Below are 21,453 nucleotides of genomic sequence, written 5' to 3' on the forward strand. Positions count from 1 at the left end.
TTGTAGTCTGAAAAGGCAAATTGTTGTTCATACAATGTGAAAGCATGCAATCCGTTGTTCATGTCATTAAAATAGACTGTTGTTATGTATTTTAATAGAGACATGAGGGCAGTGAATACTATTTCACTTGAACAAGGAACTACAATGTGATAATTTGATAAATCGGCAGACAAATATCTGAAAGACTACAAGTCCCGTTTGCCCACAGCAAATCGTGGTCTCCCCCCCTTCCAACCATCCACAATCTCATTCACTGAGTAGCCGGTTTGGGGACAACAACAGCCTACCTCCTCCTCCTGCCCTGTGTGAGTATACAACGAATCATTGAGAATATTATGGGTGCGTGGGTTTTTTTTTTCTTCTTTTCTCCTCTTTATGAATGCATTGATTTTATGTCATATATATATTTTTATTATATTGAAACCTTACACATTTCAGCGAATTGTCAATAGACTGTCAGGTTATTTTCCCCGTTATTGCTATTCATGTGCTGTTCATGCTAGCTTGCTATCTAGTTTACGAGGTCGCCACAAATATGGTTGAAATGGCTTAGTAGTGCAATTCTAAGCAAGCTGATTGATATTTTAGTTAGCAATTGTGATTTAAAAGAATGCGTCCGCTACAAAATTGGCGAATCAGCTAGCCATGGAGTAAGGCTAGCCACCTATCTTGCTAACAATTGCGTTTAAAAAACGGACACAGTAGCGAAAGCAAAAAACTATTAAAAGGCAAATCCTGTTGAATGTTAATTCGAATAAGCCTAGATTGCCTGACACTATGTGACAGAATGTGTTTGATTGTAGAAACCCGTTTGATTGTGTTCTTATTGTTACATCCCTGACTCAGGATTCTGCGTTGCTGTTGGGACAGAATCAAGCTACAGTGAGGACTTCATGCGGTGACAAGTAACAAAGAGCTATCAAATCGATCACCATTGGAAAACGGCAGACAAGCAAAAGGATGATACGTTTACTCGTTTGTAAAGAAGATGTCTGCGAAGATGTGATGGATGTGGCCGCTCGATAACACACCAGCTGTGTTGTAATTTGGCTTGTTTATCGTTAGCCCATTGTCGGAAAACAAAAGCGTATATTTATGGTATGGATAATTTAAACGTAGACATGATGCTTTTGCTTTTCTTTATGTCGGCAATAACGGTAGAAAAGGACATCGGTACATACTGGCCTTTGTATGGTGATCTAGAAGAAGAAGAAGAAGCAAGGATCTAGCCTACTCATCAGATGCAACGCAGAGGAGCAGTCTGTGAAATAAAAAAAATGCTTCACTGCAAACAGCAATGCAGATAAATCATGTTCGAAGCCATAGTGGCCCACACCTTTTCGATTCATCCTCTGACAGGGCTGTTCAGTCATTTTAGCTTTCAGCCTTTCTACAGTATATGCGTATGTGGCTGTAACCATTCAGTCTCGGTTTAGTGGCCAGAAATATAGATTTGAACACTTAAACCAGTTTTACAATGGCTTCACCTGGTAGTGAGGAGACTGGGGGCGACTTATCTGTATCCCTTGAAGTACATGAGTTCCAATGTTCATATGAGGAGCCGGGGAATTATTTCAAATCTAAAAGTCTACCGATTCTCAATGGTTCCTGTCAGTTGGGCAGTGAGACTTTGGAACCGAGATTAGTGAACACAACTCAAACCTTAAATGCTGAGGAGAGCTCTGTGCTGAGCGATCTACCGCAGAAAGCGGAGTCAAGTCAGGCAGATTCTCCCGCAAGGACTGACTTATCACCCTCCATGTCCAGCATGGTTGGTTTGAGCAGCTCTGTGAGAACAGATGGCAACAAGAGCAAAAAAATAGGCTTTTCCCTTTCAAAATTCATCAACTTTCCTGCGCGGAAGTACATTAGAGTGATCCTCTCTGACTCTCGCTGTTTTTTATTTTGTATGTGTTACTTGACTTTTATTCAGTCATTGATGGTGTCTGGCTACTTGAGCAGCGTCATCACCACCATAGAGAAGAGATATAGTCTCAGGAGCTCCGAGTCAGGACTGCTGGTCAGCTGCTTTGACATTGGCAGCCTTCTGGTGGTGGTCTTCATCAGCTATTTTGGGGGTCGAGGACAAAGGCCACGGTGGTTGGCAGTGGGCGGGGTCTTCATCGCCGTGGGAGCGGCCCTGTTCTCCTTACCTCATTTCATATCCCCTCCCTACAAAATTCTGGAGGTCAACTCCTCCACGGGCAATGAGGGCCTGTGTATGAATGCCAATGGCAGCCGGGATGCCCCCGATGTGTCCTCCTGCCCCAGAGACCAGGAGGGCAACGAGCACTCGGTGTATGTGGCACTGTTCATCTGTGCCCAGATTCTAGTTGGGATGGGATCCACTCCCATCTATACTCTCGGGCCAACCTACCTGGACGACAACGTCAAGAAAGAGAACGCATCCCTGTACCTTGGTAAGGAACCTTTGTGTTTTTATTTTTTCTGCATGCTTCTTTGTGTGAGATAAAAAATAAAAAATAAATGCTGGTTCACATTGAGGTCAAGCAGGTGGGAGGTGGTGGGGGTCGGGGTTGGGGAGTGAAAGCTACACAAATGCTGTGTTTGAACATTGGCTATTGAATTTTGTGGATTTGATGAGCAAGTGTTGACATCAGCAAAGTCCTGTTTCAAATTCATGATGCAGCAAGTATTTCAAATGCCTTTTTTTTGGTGAGCCCTGGCGTTTGGAGGCAGTTGCTTGGTTTTAGAAACAGGGGAGGAAACCTTTTCAACTGTAAAACATTTGAACCAAAATGTCTTCTACAAATATTATTTTTGCATGTGGAATATCTTGTTCCTGTCCCGTTTTTTCCATTTAGGATCCAACCATGACCCTCACTAACCTTATCATCATGTCTCATTAAACATGTCTCACCAAAGATGCAATCCTCTGGCTGGTTGGGCTCCTTCAGCTGTGCAGGAAGCACATTCTGTGCTCTCCTGAATTTGGGTACGGTGCGGCGGTGACAGAACAGGGCTACAAATACAACTGTACATTCTCAATTGGAGAAGAAGTGAAAAGGCAGTTAGACTGATTGACTGGCATGGTATTCTTTGGTTATACACGACTTTCCCTTGATCAGGTATCTTCATCGATTTTCCTTCTAAAAGGACAGGCCCATAGTTTTTTTTTTTTTTTATTCCCGTTTTTGCTGGGTCTAACCCCCTGTTTGCTGTGTGCAGAGCATACGACTGAAGGGCAGGCACCCCATACCCTCTTGGGGCAGCAGGCCTTGCCAGCATATTAGCGGCAATTATACACGGCGTGCGGTTTTCCCCTCGTTTTCAGCTGATCCAGCACATCCAGAGGTCACTCGCTGGTGGCTCGGCCGATTTAGGTTATCATTGTGCGAGAGACCGGGCCCAGCAAAAGGCCATTTGTGTACCTCTCTAGCGCCCCCCCTTTCAGCTCAGTTCCACACGTGTACTCCCCCCCTGGACTCTGGCTAGTGCTCTGTTTTTATGACGGAGCAGTAAAGTTGACCTTGACTAAGGAGCGCAAGCGTGAAGGAGGGAGGCTTGAGCCAGAGTGATGAATAGTGATGCCTTCCAGAGCGGTTCAGCAGGGAGGACCAAGATTAAAGAGGGGCAATCTTAGGTAGCGCTCATTCCAATATGGCCGCTCGGAAATAAGCTTATGGCATGGATTTATGTTCTCATGCATGAAAAAAAATGATCTCCTATACATTTAACCAATTTCTGCTTGGCTGCTTGGTGTGAAAATGATATCTGGCAGTCTTGCTAACATTTTGGTTTTTTGAAATTAAAGGGCTTTGTAGAGTACAACAGAATATACTCTAAAATGAGTAGTGCCTTGAATTCATTATCAGTATTAGTGGTTGTGGTTTGGGAGCTGGAGTTTTAGTCAGAGGGTTTCAGGTTGGAATCTCAGGTGAGGAAATGTTTATTGCACCCTTGGGCAAAGTATTTTATTTTAATTGCTTCTGTAAATATCTGGATGCTGGCTATAAACTGACACTCGGTAAGTTACCCTGGGTGACAGCACAAGCTAAGAAAATTTGTAGCCTAATCTTATATAAAATTGTAATGCAGTCAGTAAATAACATATTATTATTATTATGAAATAGTATTATGCATTATACATTACAGATGCATTACAATTATTTGTAGTACAGCGTTTAAAATATACTATTGTTATATTTGAACAGTTTGTCCTTTGTTGGGGGGGAAAAAAAGTGTTCCACAGCCAGTGTTTATTTGAGCACACCCATGGAGAAAAGGTAGTAAAATGGATCGTATTTATGACCTGTGACAGCTGCCTGGTGAGGTTATAGGATCTGCCCCCTATTGATTCAGCCATGAAGCCACCTCTGATTGGAGCAGCCCTGGTTGGGAAAGCTCCCAGCCTGCCAGAGCGCCTTGTAGCCCCACTACTTTAGGGGGCGGAGTGGCCCGGGGGGAAAGTGGGGGGTCAGTGTGCAGTCAGGAGTGTGTTGAAATTGTGGGGCGCTACACTACATCTCTCATCAATCTTAGCGCGGGCTGAACCACTGTGCTCTCAAGGCAAACTTGGGGGCTGTCTTATTTCCTTTGAGTTTTTCGCTTTGCAATCTGCAGCATTGCCCACTGGGGTTGATATTGGTATGTTCCAGTAATTTATGTCCAGTTTAGTGGATTCAGCAAACATTCAGGGGCTTATTGTATTAAACAAATCGAAAGGCTGTCTGACCTATGATTATGCCACCCGAGGACCAATGTGGTTCAGGAGCTGATAGCTAAGGTATTGAGTTTAATGTCAAGGGATGATGCATGCAGGGAAAATTGTCAAGTTTTAAGAATAAAATGTGCTTAATGCTAGTTGAATAATAATAAGAAAACATGTAATAGAAATGGTGTCTTTAAATCAGTTTTATGAGTCTGGTTTGAATGGCGTATGAATTGGATGTCCGTCAGAAATTAAAGCTGCTAACGATGATGGGCATCATTTCACATCTTTTAAGTCTTCTTGGATGTTCTAGCTCTTAGTCGTACAGATCAGGTTGCAGAAACGGAGCCACCAGTACAGCAGTGAAAGCACAGAAAGGCCAGTGCCTTTGACCTTGTACTGTTGTCTTTCACCAATGTCAAACCGTAATCCTTTTAATGCAGGAGTGCACTTGTTTTTTAAAATCTGAATCTGAATCAGAATGGGGAAAAATAAGCCTGTTTTCTTTCTGAGATCCAGAGGTCACCTCTTTAAATGGCAGTGCAGCACGGCTCATCACAACATGCCCTGCGTGCCTGTTTTGCTGCAGCTGGGCCTGACTGGGCTGCTGTTTACACACAGCCCCCGCGCACATCCACTGCTCTGTTGATTAGTCCCCTGAGTGTTTCTTCCTCCCACTGTTTTGGTCGCCTAAAGCTAGGACATTAAAAAAAAAATGGTATTCTCAACCTGCATCTATGCCTGCACATCAATTTGACCAGAGGAACTGCTGGGAAAGACATTGATCGGGGACTGTAGTTTATCATTGGCTGACTGTTGCCAGGCAGACTGGTTGGCAGGTCCAGCCTGGCTGAACCTGACGGCTGTTGCAGGGACTGCGCTGGGGGAGAGCAGGAGAGGGCTACAACAACAAGCCTCTCCGCACACACTCTGCGCCTCTCCCCCAGGAAAGGGGCCGTGTGTGGGGGGCAGCTGCTGTATTCAGGTCCTTGATTTACAGGAGAAAGAGATGGGAAAGGAGCGCTGTCTTTTTTTATATGGGGTGTGGGGAGGGTGTGGAGGCAACGGTTGAGCCTGGCGTATGAGAACAGGCGTGACTAATGCTGACATTTTGCTGACCTTACAAAAATACTTTCTTGTTTGCAAGAAAAGGTAAATAAGAAGAGCTGTGTTTTGTCTGTTTCGTGACAGTGAGACACGGAGAAGTGTTTTGTTCTCGTCAAGTGTGCTCTGTGCAGCAGTCCTTTTGGTATAGAATGGCACAGAAAATCCATCATAGTTTCATTCATTTTACATGATCCTCTGTGCAGAGTTGACCTCCAGAATTTTGTAGGGAGGGGATATGAAATTTTCTATGTGCATGTTTGCAGATTGCTGACAGTTAGATTTTCACCAAGTGACTGGTTAGGTAGTACCGAGACAAACCTAATGGAATTTCTTTTGAGAAGCCTTGAGAGCCAAACTGAAGGAGCCACTAATGAACAGTAACACTATTCACGGGATATGCAAACTCTGCTGTGACTGTACTGTCCCTGTAATTGCTGACAATTTAAGTGCTCTTTTTTAATAGGTAACTTTGTACATGCAGTAATGGGTGCGATGTTCTCATAAATGCAGGTTATTAGCATTATGCAGCACTGCAGTGTTTTTCTAGCGCGGCTGTGCATTGATTTGGGCCCAAGTTACTGAGGGCAGCCGTGGGTGTTTGTTTACTATGTTTATTTTTTTATGTTGCCTATCTTGCATTATTATTTTAGAAAACATGATCTTACCCAATGCAGCAAATGTAGCTTATTGATAGACATTACCTATTTATATTTATTCAGTAACAAGCTTAGTGACGGAATTCAGACCGTTATCCACCATATACAGCACCATTATCCTCCTAAGGATTCGATCCCATAGCTTTTGTCATAAAGCACCTTTACTGTTGCTGCCTCCAGTGTCGTAGCACATGTATGTCAGTAGTAGTGTATTGTGTAAGAGTAGTCTTAGGAACCGATTAATTTAACACACAAACTGTAGGCAAGCCAGGAGTTTTTTTGTCTAAGCTTGGTGTTTATGATCCCATACTGCTACATTTTCCAAGGAAGCATATGGCCATTTCCTCGTTGCTGGGGCCTGGCCTCGCTCTGGTTTAGTGTTTGTGTGTGAAATCAGCTCTGAGCGAGGCGGTCTGTCCAGACTACCCTCCTATGCGCTGTTAATTTTAGAAAGGGAACAGCTGCTGCGTGTCCACGCTCCCTCTCTGTCTGCGCGTGAGTGTGTGCGGGCAGTGGTTGACGCAAACGGTCTCCTGCTGTGACGGTCCATGTGAACCGTGACGGCCCTCGCCCCCTCCCCGTCCGATCTGTCTGCCTGGCAGATTGTGTGAACGCCTCCCTGGCAGGGCACGTGAGCAGGATGAGCCGTCCGCTTCCTCTCCGAGGTTAATATTTCGCCCTGCCGCCATGCCTCCCTCAGCCCGATCATGTTTCTTGAGCTGGTGAGACATTTGCCCTTCTTTAGCTGCAGACAGACTTTGCAGGGCTACCGTTCCCTGCTCTTTCCTATTGCCGCCTGGGTCCTCTAGATGCTGAACGCCCAGCCTGTAGGGTATTTGGGGGATGCTTATGTGAGCAGAAATGATAGGTTGTAATAATTCTTACTTTTTCCGGTGTGAAATCTGTGTGTGTGTGTGTGGGTGGGTGGTTGGCATGGGGGAAGGTGTGTGGGGGGGCCATATGCCGTGGTCAAACCTTTCTGCTTCCCTGAGTCATGGGTGAGAACACAAAAGCACATGTTATTAATTAATTTTCACACAGTATTAAGAAAATGTGTGAAGGTCTGGAATGCACAGGAATAATCCTTATGGTGTGATGTGTAATATCTCCCCTGTCACTGATGCATGACAGCTGAGTGCCTTCAGTGTCATAAACATATTTACGGTGTGCAGTACAAATGTGTTGCCTGCTAACAAATGTACTGACTGAAAAGCACACTTTTTTTCTTTTTTTTTTTTTCACCCTCTCAAATCTTTTTCTTTTTTTCACAACACTGTATGTACTCTTATGGTGAACAGGTAAGGGATATTGCATATTCCTTGCATGTAAATCATGAGAAATAAAAGGATCTGGAAAAATACAGAACACCACAAGTCCATATAGTATTGTGTTCTCCATCATTGTTTTTCTGACAGTGCTAGTGCCGCAGCAATGCTAGGTCATAGCATCTCACAGGTCAAGTTGTACTCAACAAACTCCCCCTCTATCTGTTAATGTCAGCCTGACTGGATGAGACTGCCCTAATTCAGTCCATGGAACTCACTCGCTTGTCTTCTTGAGGGCATAATCAATTTTGGTCAATTCTAGCAATTCTAGGAATAGAAAATTGCTTAATTTGCTGTAAATTTCCCATATTTTCATTTTAAATTTACAGTGATTTTAATTTAGCTGGTAAAAGTTTTTGACAAAAATCAATTTTTGACCAAAACAGTTTTATGCCCATTTGCATTAACTGATCTGTTCTCACAGATGTCAGATTTTTCTCTAATGAGCCTTGATCAGTCATGATTTAACAAAACCTAATTAGTGTCTGTCTGCCGGGATTAACAAACAATGTAGGCTATGTCAATTCCAACAAATCACACAGGCTTACTCAGGGATTTAACATATTGAAATATAATTGACCGCCCAGGTTTACCACTTAATGATGCTCTATGGATCCTTTCTCTCAATATTTACTCTTCGGAATCGGCTTGTGGTTTGTTTTCCAGGTTGGAAGGTTGGTCTTTATTACCTGGCAACGCTAAGCGAGAAGCCCATAAAGCTGCAGAATGCCACAGTTCACACTAATGGCCACGTGCTGGAGATGCTTCTTGTAAACAATTCATTTTTCATGGGAGTCTGTGTGAAGGGACAGAGCAGTGGCTTATTTAAATCTCTTGCTTAACTTCACCTTCTGCTTCCCTCCCTGACATGAAAGGCCTGGAAGAGAATATTTTATTCATGCTTGTTCCCCTAAATGAGGATTTTTAAATGGTGAAAAGATTATAATCTAAGCCCGTCTCTCTTTTGATACACAGCAAGCTCATGCTCACAGAAATTTAATGTGTAAAAACCACTGACATGCAGAAGCAAGTGCTGGGTTTAAGTAGATGGTAGATGAATGGTACATCAGAGATCCCCATAATCCACAATTAAATTTCATTTCTGGATCATGCTATGTCTATAGTTAGCTAGCACAAAATTGTTTAGGCACTAATGTTTAGTATTTAGTTGTTAGAATTTTCTAGCTAGCAAGATTAATATCTGTATGTAATAATTAATGTAATGCTGATATTGGCAGTTCATGAAAGAAAGGTACTGTTAAATCACACTAAACCCACGTTCATGCTGATGTAGCTCATGCTCTGCTCAAAGCAGAAAGAGAGATGGGCAGTTGCTTAATATAGCTGAAATGGCATGCAATGTTGGCTAATGTTTGGCTCAACTCAAGTCCAGTTCATCTTAACCTCTTAGGAAGTGGAGTAGAATGTCAAAATTAAAAGTATAATTTGGTTTCTACTTGCAGAAATGACCTATTATACTTACACTATTCTGCGCATACATACATTTAATTTAGCACTTTGTCTATTCTGGTTAAAAAATATATGGGCAGCCAGCATAGTGAAGAGGCTCAACAACATCCTCGTAAAAGTACAATGAATAATCAGGCATTGTTACAGGTTTAGGACATGGGATTTTCCACGTTATATTCTTGAGATGAGCTACATACCACTGTAAACAATACTTTTTTACATTATTTGCAATTTACATTATTTTTTTTTATTTTTCTTTTACTTTTACATTATTTTTATCTTCCATTTATGACATTTGGAGAAAACTTGACTTGTTTCAGGTAAATTGGACATGTGTCTTGATATGTCTCACATAGACACCATTGTGAAGCTATTGACATTGAGGGGGAAAAAAGTGAAAAGCTCCAAAAAAAAAAAAAAAAAAAACATCCACAAAGAAGCAAGTGCATAAAATGAATTCAGAACCGATAGGAAAGAGAGAATCCTCAAAAATTAGTTGAACAAAAAAACAGCATTATCCTTTAAAGCTGACCGTCTGCACTTTAACGTCATATTCAGTGTTCAATTTCAAATTCATTGCGTTGGAGTGAACAACACAACAAAATGTCACCGTTGTGCATTTGCCATGAAAAGGATATTCATCTGCCCACAGCATGTAGTACTGTAGTACTGGCTCTGGTTGCAAGGGGCTGGAATGCATTGGCGGGAGTTGGCTTAGCAATAGAGGAAGCGACCCTTTTGCTGCAGTCGGCCCCTGTGGGCGGCTGCTGGAAAGCAGGCAGCAGGATGCGTGGTTGAATAGGCCTCTTCCTGCCGACGGGCACCGGCTGAAGCAGCCCCTTCCCAGGCACCCTGATCCAGATTGCAGCGCTCTGCCTGCCATTGTGCAGGACGGAAAAGCTGCAGGTGTGAGGCTGGGGCCTGTCAGAGTGCCCAGACGTGCACAAAGCAGCCACCCTGCCCCCACTTTAACAGCTGCACCACCCGGCCACTCCGAAGATTAGTACTGTACACACACGGCCCTGCCCGCTGGCCCAGATGGCCCTTTTAGAAAGCAGGCTCTTGTCCCAGACCAGGGGATCATCTGTCATTTGCCCAGAATACTGGGTCACAGCGAAGGCATTTCTATACTACATGCAACCCAGCTTCGAGCCAGGCCTCTGCAAAAACAGTTGTTCTTCAAAAGGTCTGGAACTCTTGGAACGCCAATCTCCGTTTTAATTTCTACTTCAGCACGGTCTGACACGGAACACTCAGTGTTTCACTTTAAGTGTGGTGTTTGTTTTGGTATGTTTTGTTTTTTACCCTCAAACTGAACAAGAAATGACAGGTAAAGTAAGTATTGAGACATCAAGTGGGCAGACATCATTAAGGCATTTAATTCCCCACCATGCTGTTCGGGCAAGAAGGGTGGATACCGTCGGCAATAAATCTTGTGGTATTTCCTGTCTTGCTGACAAAGACGTGCAAGGGGGCACATTGTGTCCATTTCTGGGAAAGTAGCCCACAGAGCCCCCTCCCATAAGTGACTGTTCCCCTCTCTATCTTTAATCAGAGATGCAATATAGCAGGGAGACGGCTGCTCCAGGACCCACAGTCCAGCTGACTGTTCAGAGGAATAAAGCAATTTACACAAATAGGGCAATTTAGCATCTGTGTGATATGTCGTGACCCAAACATCCAAACAGTACACATTATTTGTGGGCCCCTTGAAGTAATTAAGGATTTATTTAAATTTAACTGCCCTCATTCCTTATATATGTAACAGTTTTTCACGCAGTTACGTATTGTGTAAGGTTCAAGCCAGCTGTGTTGCTGTGAAGCCGCCATTTGGCTTTCGTAAGTCCATACGTTGCGTTCAGCTTCCTTCCTGGCCTGCACAGAGTGTTGCTGACTTAGCCCAAGGAGGGGCTTGAGTCGTTTTGTTAAGAGGCGAAGCCGAGGATTATGAAACGAGCGAGGTCTGGCCGCGGTGGCGCTGGCCATGACAGTTTAGCTGTGGGAGAAAGGTACAAAGAGATTAGCACATTTTTCACGGGCCCTGTTTTAATGGCATTCCTGCGCTAAGCCTGTTAACAAGCATCGCAATGCTTTGATCAAGCGGTCACATGGAAGCAGCCGTGAGGGGCCGTCTGAAGGCTGGCGGGACCGTCGCCCCGCCACACGGAGGTCCTGCCTGATTCCTGCGCTGTGGTGGACGGGCAAGGTTACGTGTCATTCAGAGCCATGTCCTTTGGGGTTTGATTTTACCTGCAGAAGCAAATAATAAGAACTGCAGTCAATGAAGTGCCATGTTCTCAGTTAATCTGTTCTGTTAATACTGCTTCCACTCTGCTTCCTTGATGTGGCCCCTTGAACAAAACATGGGTCAAAATAAACAACAAACAGCATCCTTATTCAGTTCTGTCAAGTTAAGTGCTCAAATGTTCTGAGGGAGCTGCTCTCAAGTCACACAGTATGAGCATTATCTCTCTAATTGCTGTACAACTGGCTGTGTTAGAATCCAGGCTCTGATCCTTCAACCCCAGCCAGTTGGGAGCTGCCTATTGCCAATTGGCCAATGACTGTACAGTACTCGGTTTCATCTGCCCTGTGAAACCCTACTCCTCCCTAAGGAAGGCACTAAATACCTCTGAAGAGGGAGAAAAAATAACCCCGCAAGGGCTGCTATTAGTGATTAAATAAATGCATAAAGGATGGATCAGCAGTTCTGAAGTTGCCTCATGATTCTACAGTAAAAGGAAAACCCTCTTAAGAGGTTGCATAACAATTGTAACAGAGAATGGACAAAGTGGTTTCTTTTCCAAGAAAACATGCAAGGTGGTCTCTTGTATTATCTTTAAATACATTTTGTCCCGAAATGAGTCTATGACGGTGGCACCATGATGCTTAGTGACAGGTTTCACCCAACACCTCAGAGGTCAGTGCTTCCAGCCCTCTGTGGGGTGTGTCTGAAGGAGGTTTTCAGGCTCCAGAGATGGTGCCGGATGAGGAGCCCAGGGTCTGGGCTTACTGTATCTTGACCGTATCCACTCGGGGATGGAAGGCCCAGTCAGCTTGGCATCTCTCGGCCTCTCTGTGCTCCAAAGGCACTCGTGATTGCCAGTAATGGGAGGGAGACCGTAAGGTGATGAAAGGCCAATGCTTCACTCTGTCGTCTTCGCTGTCCGCCCATTTACCTGGTGAACTTTTCATTTTAATTTAATTTAGTCCTCCCAGTTCAGTAGCCATTGCTGACTCCAATGGAGCTGGATTTAATTTACACAAAATGCCTATCCAGGAGTATTATAAATGGGCTATACAATTATTATGAATGATCTTGAGGTGCAGTAAGGGTGAGTGAGTATTTTTTTTTTTTTGACAATGTTAATGTTGTTTGCAGCAAGGTTTTACCTTGTTGTGGTGAACTGTGGTCCAATGGACTTTCACATCACATGGAAACTTGATGTAGCTAACTGTTCAATTATGCATGCAATGACTATGGTACATGAACGTTTACATCAACTATTTACATGTGATGTACAATAAATTCACAAAAATGTAAAATGTATTCATTATATTCACACTTAACATTGTATATTCTTGCTAGCATTCTGAAAAGAAATGCTTTGAATATGCTTTGAATGCATTGCATAATTAAAACTTGTGTACGTTGGCATTCTGTGTTTTCTGTAGAGGCTCTAAAAATAGAACGACTTCCATTTTGTGATTTCTTTCTGCATTTTTTATTTTCACTCATGACCTTTGGGACTCACTTTGTGAGAAGCTTCAGTATTCATGAATGTTTCATGTCACTGAATTGTTTGGGTCTTCCCTGCCTCTCTCAGGCAAGATCTAACTAGCGTATTTGGCCTGCTTCACACAATTTCCAAGTAAGCGCATTTGTCTGTTTTGCGGTTATTTGATGGTACGGTATGCATGTATGCCATAACCAGATTTGCTCATGGCTTGTTTTCCTGGTGTATCTTCTACTTGTTTGGCTTGTAGACTCAGATGTTGGTTGATGGTAATTGTAGTTGTAATTGTAGTTTTTCCCAGTTTTTACAACGCTGGTCTGCCCATAGGGATGTGCAGTCTGCTGACAGCCGTGTCTTGGAAGTGAAATGTGTGACAGTAAAAGAGCACATTCTTCATTACCCTGAGGTACAGCGGTTTTATTTTGGGTGCAGTGTTTACTTCTGCACTGCTGCACAGTGGAGCTTTGTGTGCACCGTCCTGGAAGGCTGGCCATAAGTATCCCACAGCTGCGGGCAGTTCGCAGCTCCGGTGCCTTGTCCAAACAAGCCGAGCGGGTGCGGGGCCAGCGGGGGGGACTTCGGGGGGACTGCAGGCTGGACGCTGCCTGTCAGAGGACCCGGGAGTAAAGGCCAGTACCGTGGACTCACACGTGACCGAGCAGCCAGGCCTGCGCCCACAGGAGGTGCCCTCTGACGGCTTCCAGCCGCAGGGCAGCGGACTAACACCCCCCCGCCAAGCCCCCCAAACTGGGCCTCGCTACACAGTCCGGCTGTGAAAGGCCGGCCCTCTCTGGGCAGCAGTCAGAAGCCGTGGAGAAAAGTGCCTTTGTCTACAGAAAGGGGGAGGGCATTGGAGAGAAGGGCACGTAAAGAATGCGTCTCACTGCTTGCCACATTTGAGGCTCTTGTCCTAGTTCTGGCCCAAGCGCCAGTTTAGTGCGTGATTTTTTTATTGCATGGAGGCAGCAGCATGCTGTGCAGTTTGGCATTTTTAGGACGAGGGGCCTGCTTAAACTGCGTAGGCTATAAAACCAGCCCCCGTGCTCAGAGAACAGGGGGAAAAGGAACAGCACACAAGCTGCAGGCCTCCTGGTTGTTTAAAGCATTCACTCTCTGTAGGACAGCGATGACACAAACAAAAAGTGACTGTAATCCTGATGCGCATCCCAGAGGCGCAGCTTTTCCCTGCCCAGGCTGCCAGTCACATGACACAGATGTGTCAATATGGACAATAGAGGCCCAGCAGACCAGGAAGCCCAGTTCTCCGTGCTCGAAGCCAATAAAAAGTCTTCCTTAGAAATCCCAGGGGGAATCTGAGGTGCCAAAAGTGAACACATATTTTTACCCAGCCCTGCATCCAACCCTGGTTTTCAGAGCTTTCCTTTAGCATTTACTAATTATTTGCTGGGTCACTAGACTAATAGTCTCTCTGGAATGCATCACTGTAAGCATTCATGAGTTTGGAATTTTGTGAACACAATACAATGAAGGGAAGGCTATTCTTATATACAGGAAAAGTTGTTTTGTCTTGGATGTAAGAGAAAGTCTCTGATCTGCGGCACTGGCAGGCTGTGCATTTGTGTAAAAGATCAGAGTGTCGGGACTCTTACCCCGCAGAGCTCCATTGTAAAGGAATGAATGGAGTCTTCTGACTTCAAATGCAGAAGAAAGGGCTCCAGCACGTTTTTGAGGTTTGCTTCTTAAAAGACTGCAGTCCCGGGATGAGGAGAGGAAGGGTGCTGATACTTTGCACTCTTTGGCGTAATCGATCTTATATGGGAGGTGATGATGAAGCAGAATGCTGCTCCTTGTTAGAGTCAGAGGATGTATCTGCCCTACAGTCACACGTGCATCTCAGCCCTGTATTTCCTGGGCTCACTGCCATCTTGTCATCCCAAGGAGGATGCGGCAGGCAGAACTGGAACACCTCTAATGAACTTCAGAGGAAACCTGTGGGTTGTGTCTAACAGTGACTGTGCACTGGGCCTGTGCTATTGCCTGTGCTGCCTCGTCTTGTTGTGGTTTAACCAAAATAAGCCCTTGTTTCTGTGCGGGTGTTTGTAAAGTGGAGCAGTGCACAGGCTCTGTTGCCGTGCTGGTGTGGTGGATCACTGCTGAGCTGGAGCTGGGACTCTGCAGAATAACCATCTCCAGCTCCATCTGCCCCTGAGGGACCGGAGCTGGCCATCACAGAGCCCACTGGATTGCTGGCCTGCCTGTGCTTCAGTTTGTAGACGTCTGGCTAACATTGAAGGTCTAGACTCTTGTTAACTTAATTAACTTAATTCTCAAATAATTTATAACAGTGCCTCCCCTCATTTTTGTTTTATATTTACTACATGTGGTAGGGTGATTTCCATTACCACGTAGTGTTTTTCCAAGCAGGCTTTTCTTGAAGCAGTCTTTCTCTTCTAAATAATAAGCTCTTCGCAAGGAGGCCTTGTCCTTTGGCATATTCAGTTATTACGTTTAAAGATGTTTTCTTCTCAATTTTACTAGTGCAAGGTTAGACTTCTCAGCTAGTTGAAGTGAACATCTGGCTCCAGTGAAAGTGTATGCGGTCCTGCTTTCTGTGCTGCTGGTGTCATGGCCTTCTGTTTCACCCTCTGTGTCCTTGAGCTCTCTGCCTTCTCAGGGAACGGGGAACCCATGACAGCACATTAAATATGTAATTAATTAGCACTTTCACAGAAAGAAGATGGCCTGTGTATGACTCCCTAATACCTTATTTGGCTATGCTCAGAGTGGAGGCTTTAATACTCAAATCCCTTTTTAGACCATCTGTTCTTATTCATTTTTGAATGCAACCCAACAGTTCTGCCAGTGCGGTTATGATGACATAAACTTATTGCATGGAGAGTGGTGGTGTGATCACTTCACTGGTACCTCTATTTGGACAGGGGATGCCCTTTGCACTTATCCTGTTTTTGGGCATGCTTCACCTAACTCGTTTACACAGGTGTACTAAACCCACATATGGACTGAACAATTTTTAAGATACACACAAGTATCCAGTGTGTTTCCACAGATATTGCGCAAAGATATTGCGTGGCTCACTCTTTTTTTGCTCTTCACATATGTGAAATCTGGGCTGTGTCACATATGAGGGGATAAACTAGGGAGATACTGCGGTCTGAAAGTAGAATTTTAAGTTCAGTGAAATGCAGTTTATTTCACTTATCTTTTTCATGTACCCTTCCCTCAGACATATATTCTGGTAGGGAAGCAATAGTGTCTGTCAGTGTCCATGGTGCTTTCTGGGAAAGATAAGGTTAGGACTTGTAAGAAGACACTGCCGTGTCAGCAAGTTGCCATGACAATGCAGTCATTCCCCCATTTCATTGTGCCTTTCGCTCTGTCTCCCGCAAGGTCACATGGGTGAATTGATCCAACCACGGGCCCACTTGACTTTCTATAACATACTGCCTGTCCATATCGCTGCAGTCCCAGAGCCCTTTGTGCTAAGAGAACTTTGTTAGTTTCAAGCAAATCTCTGGTGGATTTCTGTACTTTCACCCTTACACATAAATAACAACTGAAGATTACACATTTTATGAAGCTCAAAAACTGCACATATATTTTTCTTTTAACAGTTTTTATTTTAAAATGTAGCTTTTTCTGTCAAGTCAAGGTTTTAGGTCTAGTTGTAATTTTAAAGGTACGGTCACTGCATTATCTTGCGAATGTAACTTGTGATGCTCCAATTCTTACGAATACTGGACCAGGTCAAGGACTGAAAAAGATTTATGGAAATTCACCCAAAATTGTCAAGCTTTGTGGTAGGAAAGAGAGGAATAATATAAGCACTCGTAGCAAATGTACTCTGGTATATAGATTTTCCCAGGGTTGACCGCAAAATGTTTTACACTCTGTACTGTACCCACACTTCTGCAGATTTTGTTCTCTAAACTTTGAGGTTAGCCTAATAATAATACGACTGTTTGCATTGCAGATCACAAAACTTATACACTTGTACTCAATATGTCCTGTGTTTCCCAGTGCATTCAGCAAATATGGTGTGTATGTTTTAGAATATTTTCTTTGTGAATACATCATATTAACTTATTTGGGCTAATTGATCCAGTTGATTACTTTTGCCATTTTGCCGAGTGCTTCATTAACTATGTGACTGACTCAGCCCTGGCCCTGTGCTCTGGGAAGCGTTCCTCCCTTTGTCCTTCAGGGCATTATGTGCTTCAGTGAGCTTTATTACCGTCTACAGCAGCCAGGCTCCTGCGCTCTCTTGTCAATCACCAACCAGGTGTTGACACTTCATCTGCCAAAAATGCCAATAATGTAATCAGCATGCTCGTGCTCCTGCCAGGTAGGATCAAGGGCGCCCCTAGAGAACACAGAAGGGGTGAAGGGAACAGGATAGCCTTTGTACCCCATCTCTTCCTCCGCAAACCTCAGAGGTACCTTCGATCTAGAACAATATGTACTCTCAGATGTGCCCTAACTCGGTGCGCTCGGATGTTCCCTAACTTTGTGCACTGAAATGTGCCCCAACTCCATAACACAATGTTCCCTGGCTTTTGCCTGTTGTTCCGAATCCCGGGGCTGGACGCGCCGTGCGTCTGTCTCAGGGAGCGGGCGCTGTGCCGGAATGATCTTTCTCTGACTCATCGGTATTCTGAAGGGGCTGCGCCGCGACTGCCTGGGCCGTGCTGCTGTGAAGGCTGCATATTTTTCACCTCCGTGCCTCCCGTCCGTCGCCGAGGGAACAGGGCTGCATCCGGGCGTGCTCGAGCAGTGTGGCCGAAGGGCTCATAAACCCGCTGCTCTTTTGAACCACGGCTCTATTTTTAACACCGATTGGATTGGGTTTTGTTACACAACACTGCTTTGCTAATATGTATGAGAAATGTATGTCATGGCCTCCGTTCTGTTTTCTGGTTTTCTCGAGGAGAATATCTAGGTAAGAATTAGCCTAAATCTTAGATTAGCCTGTTTAGGAAACATGGCCATTTCATTTAAGTAAAATGAAGTGAAACGGTCGTGAGAAACGATCGGTTTATTACCAGTGGCAGTTATAACCCATACTGTTTCCCGTTCCTGATTTCACCTGATCCTTCAAATGAGAGGGTAGTGTATGATTTTAGGTGACAGGAGTTGCTGAATGGGACTAATATGCCTGATGGCTTTAAGAGAATACAGATGTGTCTGTCTCCTGGTGAACAGTATGTTTTGCAGGGTCAGAAGTTGTTGAGACCCTGACTGAGGGAGCTGTGCTACTGTGCTATAAATGTTCTGGCTTGAGGTATGTCGAGCTCCTCAGGACTTTCATCACACCTCAGACACTCCTTACAAATCCAGTTACACAATCAGTCCTGCGAGGCGGTCTGCGTGCTGCACATACACAGCCTGGCACTTTGCTGACATGAAACACAGGTACACACTCACACACAAGTCTGCCTTGAGGCCTGTCGGCCTACACACTTCTGCCAAAATGTGAACAACATGCACGTTCTTGTTTGCACACATGCACACACCACAAACGCATACACAGGCAAATGCACGCACACACATGCACAGCTGGTCTGGTCTGCCATGCCATCAGCGTTGCAGCAGTAGTCGTAGAGAGAGATCGCTGGTTGCCTCTGAGCTCTCCATGAACCTCAGATCTCCTGGGTACTGGTCACCTTGGGTAAAGTACAGTTTCATCACAGTATCGGAAAACAAACGTTTCCACAAACACCCACTTATGCTTCCTGCACCTGTGTGTGGTTTTGGTTCAGGAAGCCGCATATTGAGTCATTTTCTGCATCGTCATTAACCTCAACGCGGCTAACCTCAAATTAGCAATGCATTTCAACGCTGAAAGTTTCTGCGTCATGTCCGTCTGTGGTATAAATTCAGTTGGAAACCAGTGCGTAGTCGGTCATCTTCTGAGAACAGAGAAGATACTGACTCAGGCCAAAGCGTACTGCCAAGGTATGGTGGCCTTCATAGGCTGTGCTGTAGAAGAATGCCCCCACCCCCCGCTGGGCGCGTGAATACGCAGCGCAGCACCAGGACGCGTTCATCCTTTTCGGATCCGGCCGAGAGCGGTGGGGACAGGCCGCTCTGGCCCGTGATGTGGGGCTGATGTGCCAGCGGGCGATAAGAGGATAAGCGGCGGGGCGCCAGCGTTTGACGAGTTATTTTCTCTCCTTCGCGCGCGTCCCTCCTGGGCCCTGTTATTTAATTAAGCCCAAGATAAGGCCAGATTGATATGTGGAGTGTTCTGAATCGTCGCCGCTGATTGAGGCTCATTGCCTCTGTATTATTCTGCGGACGGAGGAGAGGTCCATCCGCTCTCCGCTGTAATCACGATTGTACGAGACAAGCGGTCTATCTCAAGGGGGGAATGTTTGCTCACTTCAGTGGTGAATATGGCGGCTGTGGTTGTTAAACAAAAATGAAAAATGTAATTGGTTAATAATGCACTTCTAAATGTACGGTGTGTTTGAGACGCCAACTAGATTTTCCTGAGCGCCACGTCTGCTGCTGCTAAACATGCTAAAGAATACAGAACAGTATGCCGCTTACAGGTGAACATGAGAACAGAGGAAGAGATGCCTCTGGTGCCGGGGTTGGAGGACCTCTTCGAATGCACTCGCTCACCTCTGTGAATGACTCATCCCTTCTCGTTATAGACAGTGATGTCACCATCTCTGTGAGGTCATCACTCTCTTTGTCTTGTATACACGTGCCCATCGTACTCGCATTTACAATTCTGCAGTGATATGTGACTGGGCTCTGTTGACCAATATTGACCTGTTGATGGCTATCGTTTAATAAAAAACCTCTTTTGTTTTATGGGTGATGCAGAGGAAAGGACAGCTCTTAACCATGAGCTATGAATGAGCATTTCTCTAAGCTGCATCTGGGCTTGGCAGTTTTGTCTCACTATACCATATGGAAACAAGTGCTGGCGTTTAGATGCATGTTTTGATTGACGTGGACTCATGAGAGGTGGCATTTTCATGAGGGAGAGAGAGAGAGAGAGAGAGAGAGAGAGAGAGAAAGAGAGAGGGAGCAGATTACTCTAAACACCAGACAGCCCCATAATTCCGCTTTAGTTCTGTCTCTGAAAGGAGGCCTCCCAGATTGCCTGAGACTGTAATTTATTTGTTCTATAAAAAGGGCCGTGACAAACAGAGCTGGTTCCCCACCGTGTGGCAGTGCTGTGTGACTGGGCTGAGGGAGAGGAGGGTGTTCTCTTGGTACATAGGTTTTGGATGAAGGCCCGAGGCCTGGCCGGCACACGCCTGTGGCCTGGGGGGAATGGAGCTTTCCCAGTGTTCACCACTGTGGGCTGGCACAGAGGGGGCCTTAAACAGAGCTGTGGAGACGCTCTTCCTGACCTCCCTTCTCTAGCCCCCCTTCCGTTCTGCCACATTAAACAGCCGGCGCTGGCCTTGCTCTCACACAAGCCTCTGAAACTCCGTATGAACCCAGGTCTGCTCAGGTCTGACCACCTACAGTACCTGGTACTGCTGCCACCAAGTTTCCTAATTGCCCGGCACCAAATACTCTGGTCTTAACTGTAGGTTAAATGACCCTGATATAGCCTGACTGCAGCCTAATCTCATTACTGTTTTTTTCTTTAACCACAAAAACATTGTGTTCTTTTTGTATGTGGATGGCCTGTGGCTATTTTTTTTTGCTGGTGCATGATGAAGTGTCAAATAAATGGTGCTTGTCCTTTATTTGCAGTGTAAAATAGACAGGGCTTGTCCTGTATTTGCAGTGTCAAATGGAGGGTGCTTGTCCTTTATTTGCAGTGTAAAATAGACAGTGCTTGTCCTGTATTTGCAGTGTCAAATGGAGGGTGCTGTGTGGATGAAACCCTGGCAATGTTTTGGCTTTGAAGTAACAGGCAATTGTCGATGAGTTTTGTAAGGTCTGTTCACTTGGAGTGTATGGGGTCTGTCCATCAAATTTCTCTGGGTTCATTTTGCAGTTAATTGCTTGAGTTTTAAATTAATTATTTTCTAAAGATATTTTAGGGCTTTTTCATCTTCATTGGACAGCGTAGAGAGATGGGAATAATGGGAGTGAGAAAGAGGGGAAGACGTGTGACATACGTTGTGCAGCCAGACTCAGTGTGGATATATGCTCTACAGGCTACACCAGAGACACCCCGAGTTTTAAATGAATATACACATTCACTGGCGATGGTAAGGGAGGTTGTAGGCACCCTCATTAGCGTAATGTCACTCGTCATTAGCAGGTTCTCACGTTGCTTTGCGCTCTCTCTGTTTCAGCCATCATGTACGTGATGGGCGCTTTGGGTCCAGCGGCAGGCTACCTTCTGGGAGGGGTTCTGATCGGGTTCTACGTCGATCCCAAAACCATCGTCAACATTGATCAGAGTGACCCTCGCTTCGTTGGCAACTGGTAAGAGAAATAAAAACCGTTTCTGTGGTGTGTGTGTGTGTGTGTGTGCACGCGCGCGCGCGCGTGTGGCCCAGAGAGGTGTTAGTATCTCGTTTGCTGGT

General features: G+C 45.0%; 1 protein-coding gene across 2 annotated transcripts in view; it reads left to right on the top strand.

Annotated features, from left to right (window-relative positions):
- Positions 1–224: 224 nt before the first annotated feature.
- LOC133127497 (solute carrier organic anion transporter family member 5A1) overlaps positions 225–21,453 on the top strand; it is a 36,859-nt gene continuing 15,630 nt past the window's right edge. The window contains exons 1-3 of one of the 2 annotated variants that reach the window (XM_061240434.1): positions 225–305; positions 847–2,420; positions 21,220–21,352. In XM_061240434.1, coding sequence (XP_061096418.1) covers positions 1,478–2,420; positions 21,220–21,352 — 1,076 coding nt within the window. In that variant the 5' untranslated portion in view covers positions 225–305; positions 847–1,477. Of the gene's footprint in view, positions 340–846; positions 2,421–21,219; positions 21,353–21,453 lie in introns of both variants that reach the window. The other variant, XM_061240435.1, reaches the window with a different exon arrangement.

The sequence above is a fragment of the Conger conger genome, chromosome 4 (assembly GCF_963514075.1).
Source record: "Conger conger chromosome 4, fConCon1.1, whole genome shotgun sequence".
Taxonomy (NCBI): Eukaryota; Metazoa; Chordata; class Actinopteri; order Anguilliformes; family Congridae; genus Conger; species Conger conger.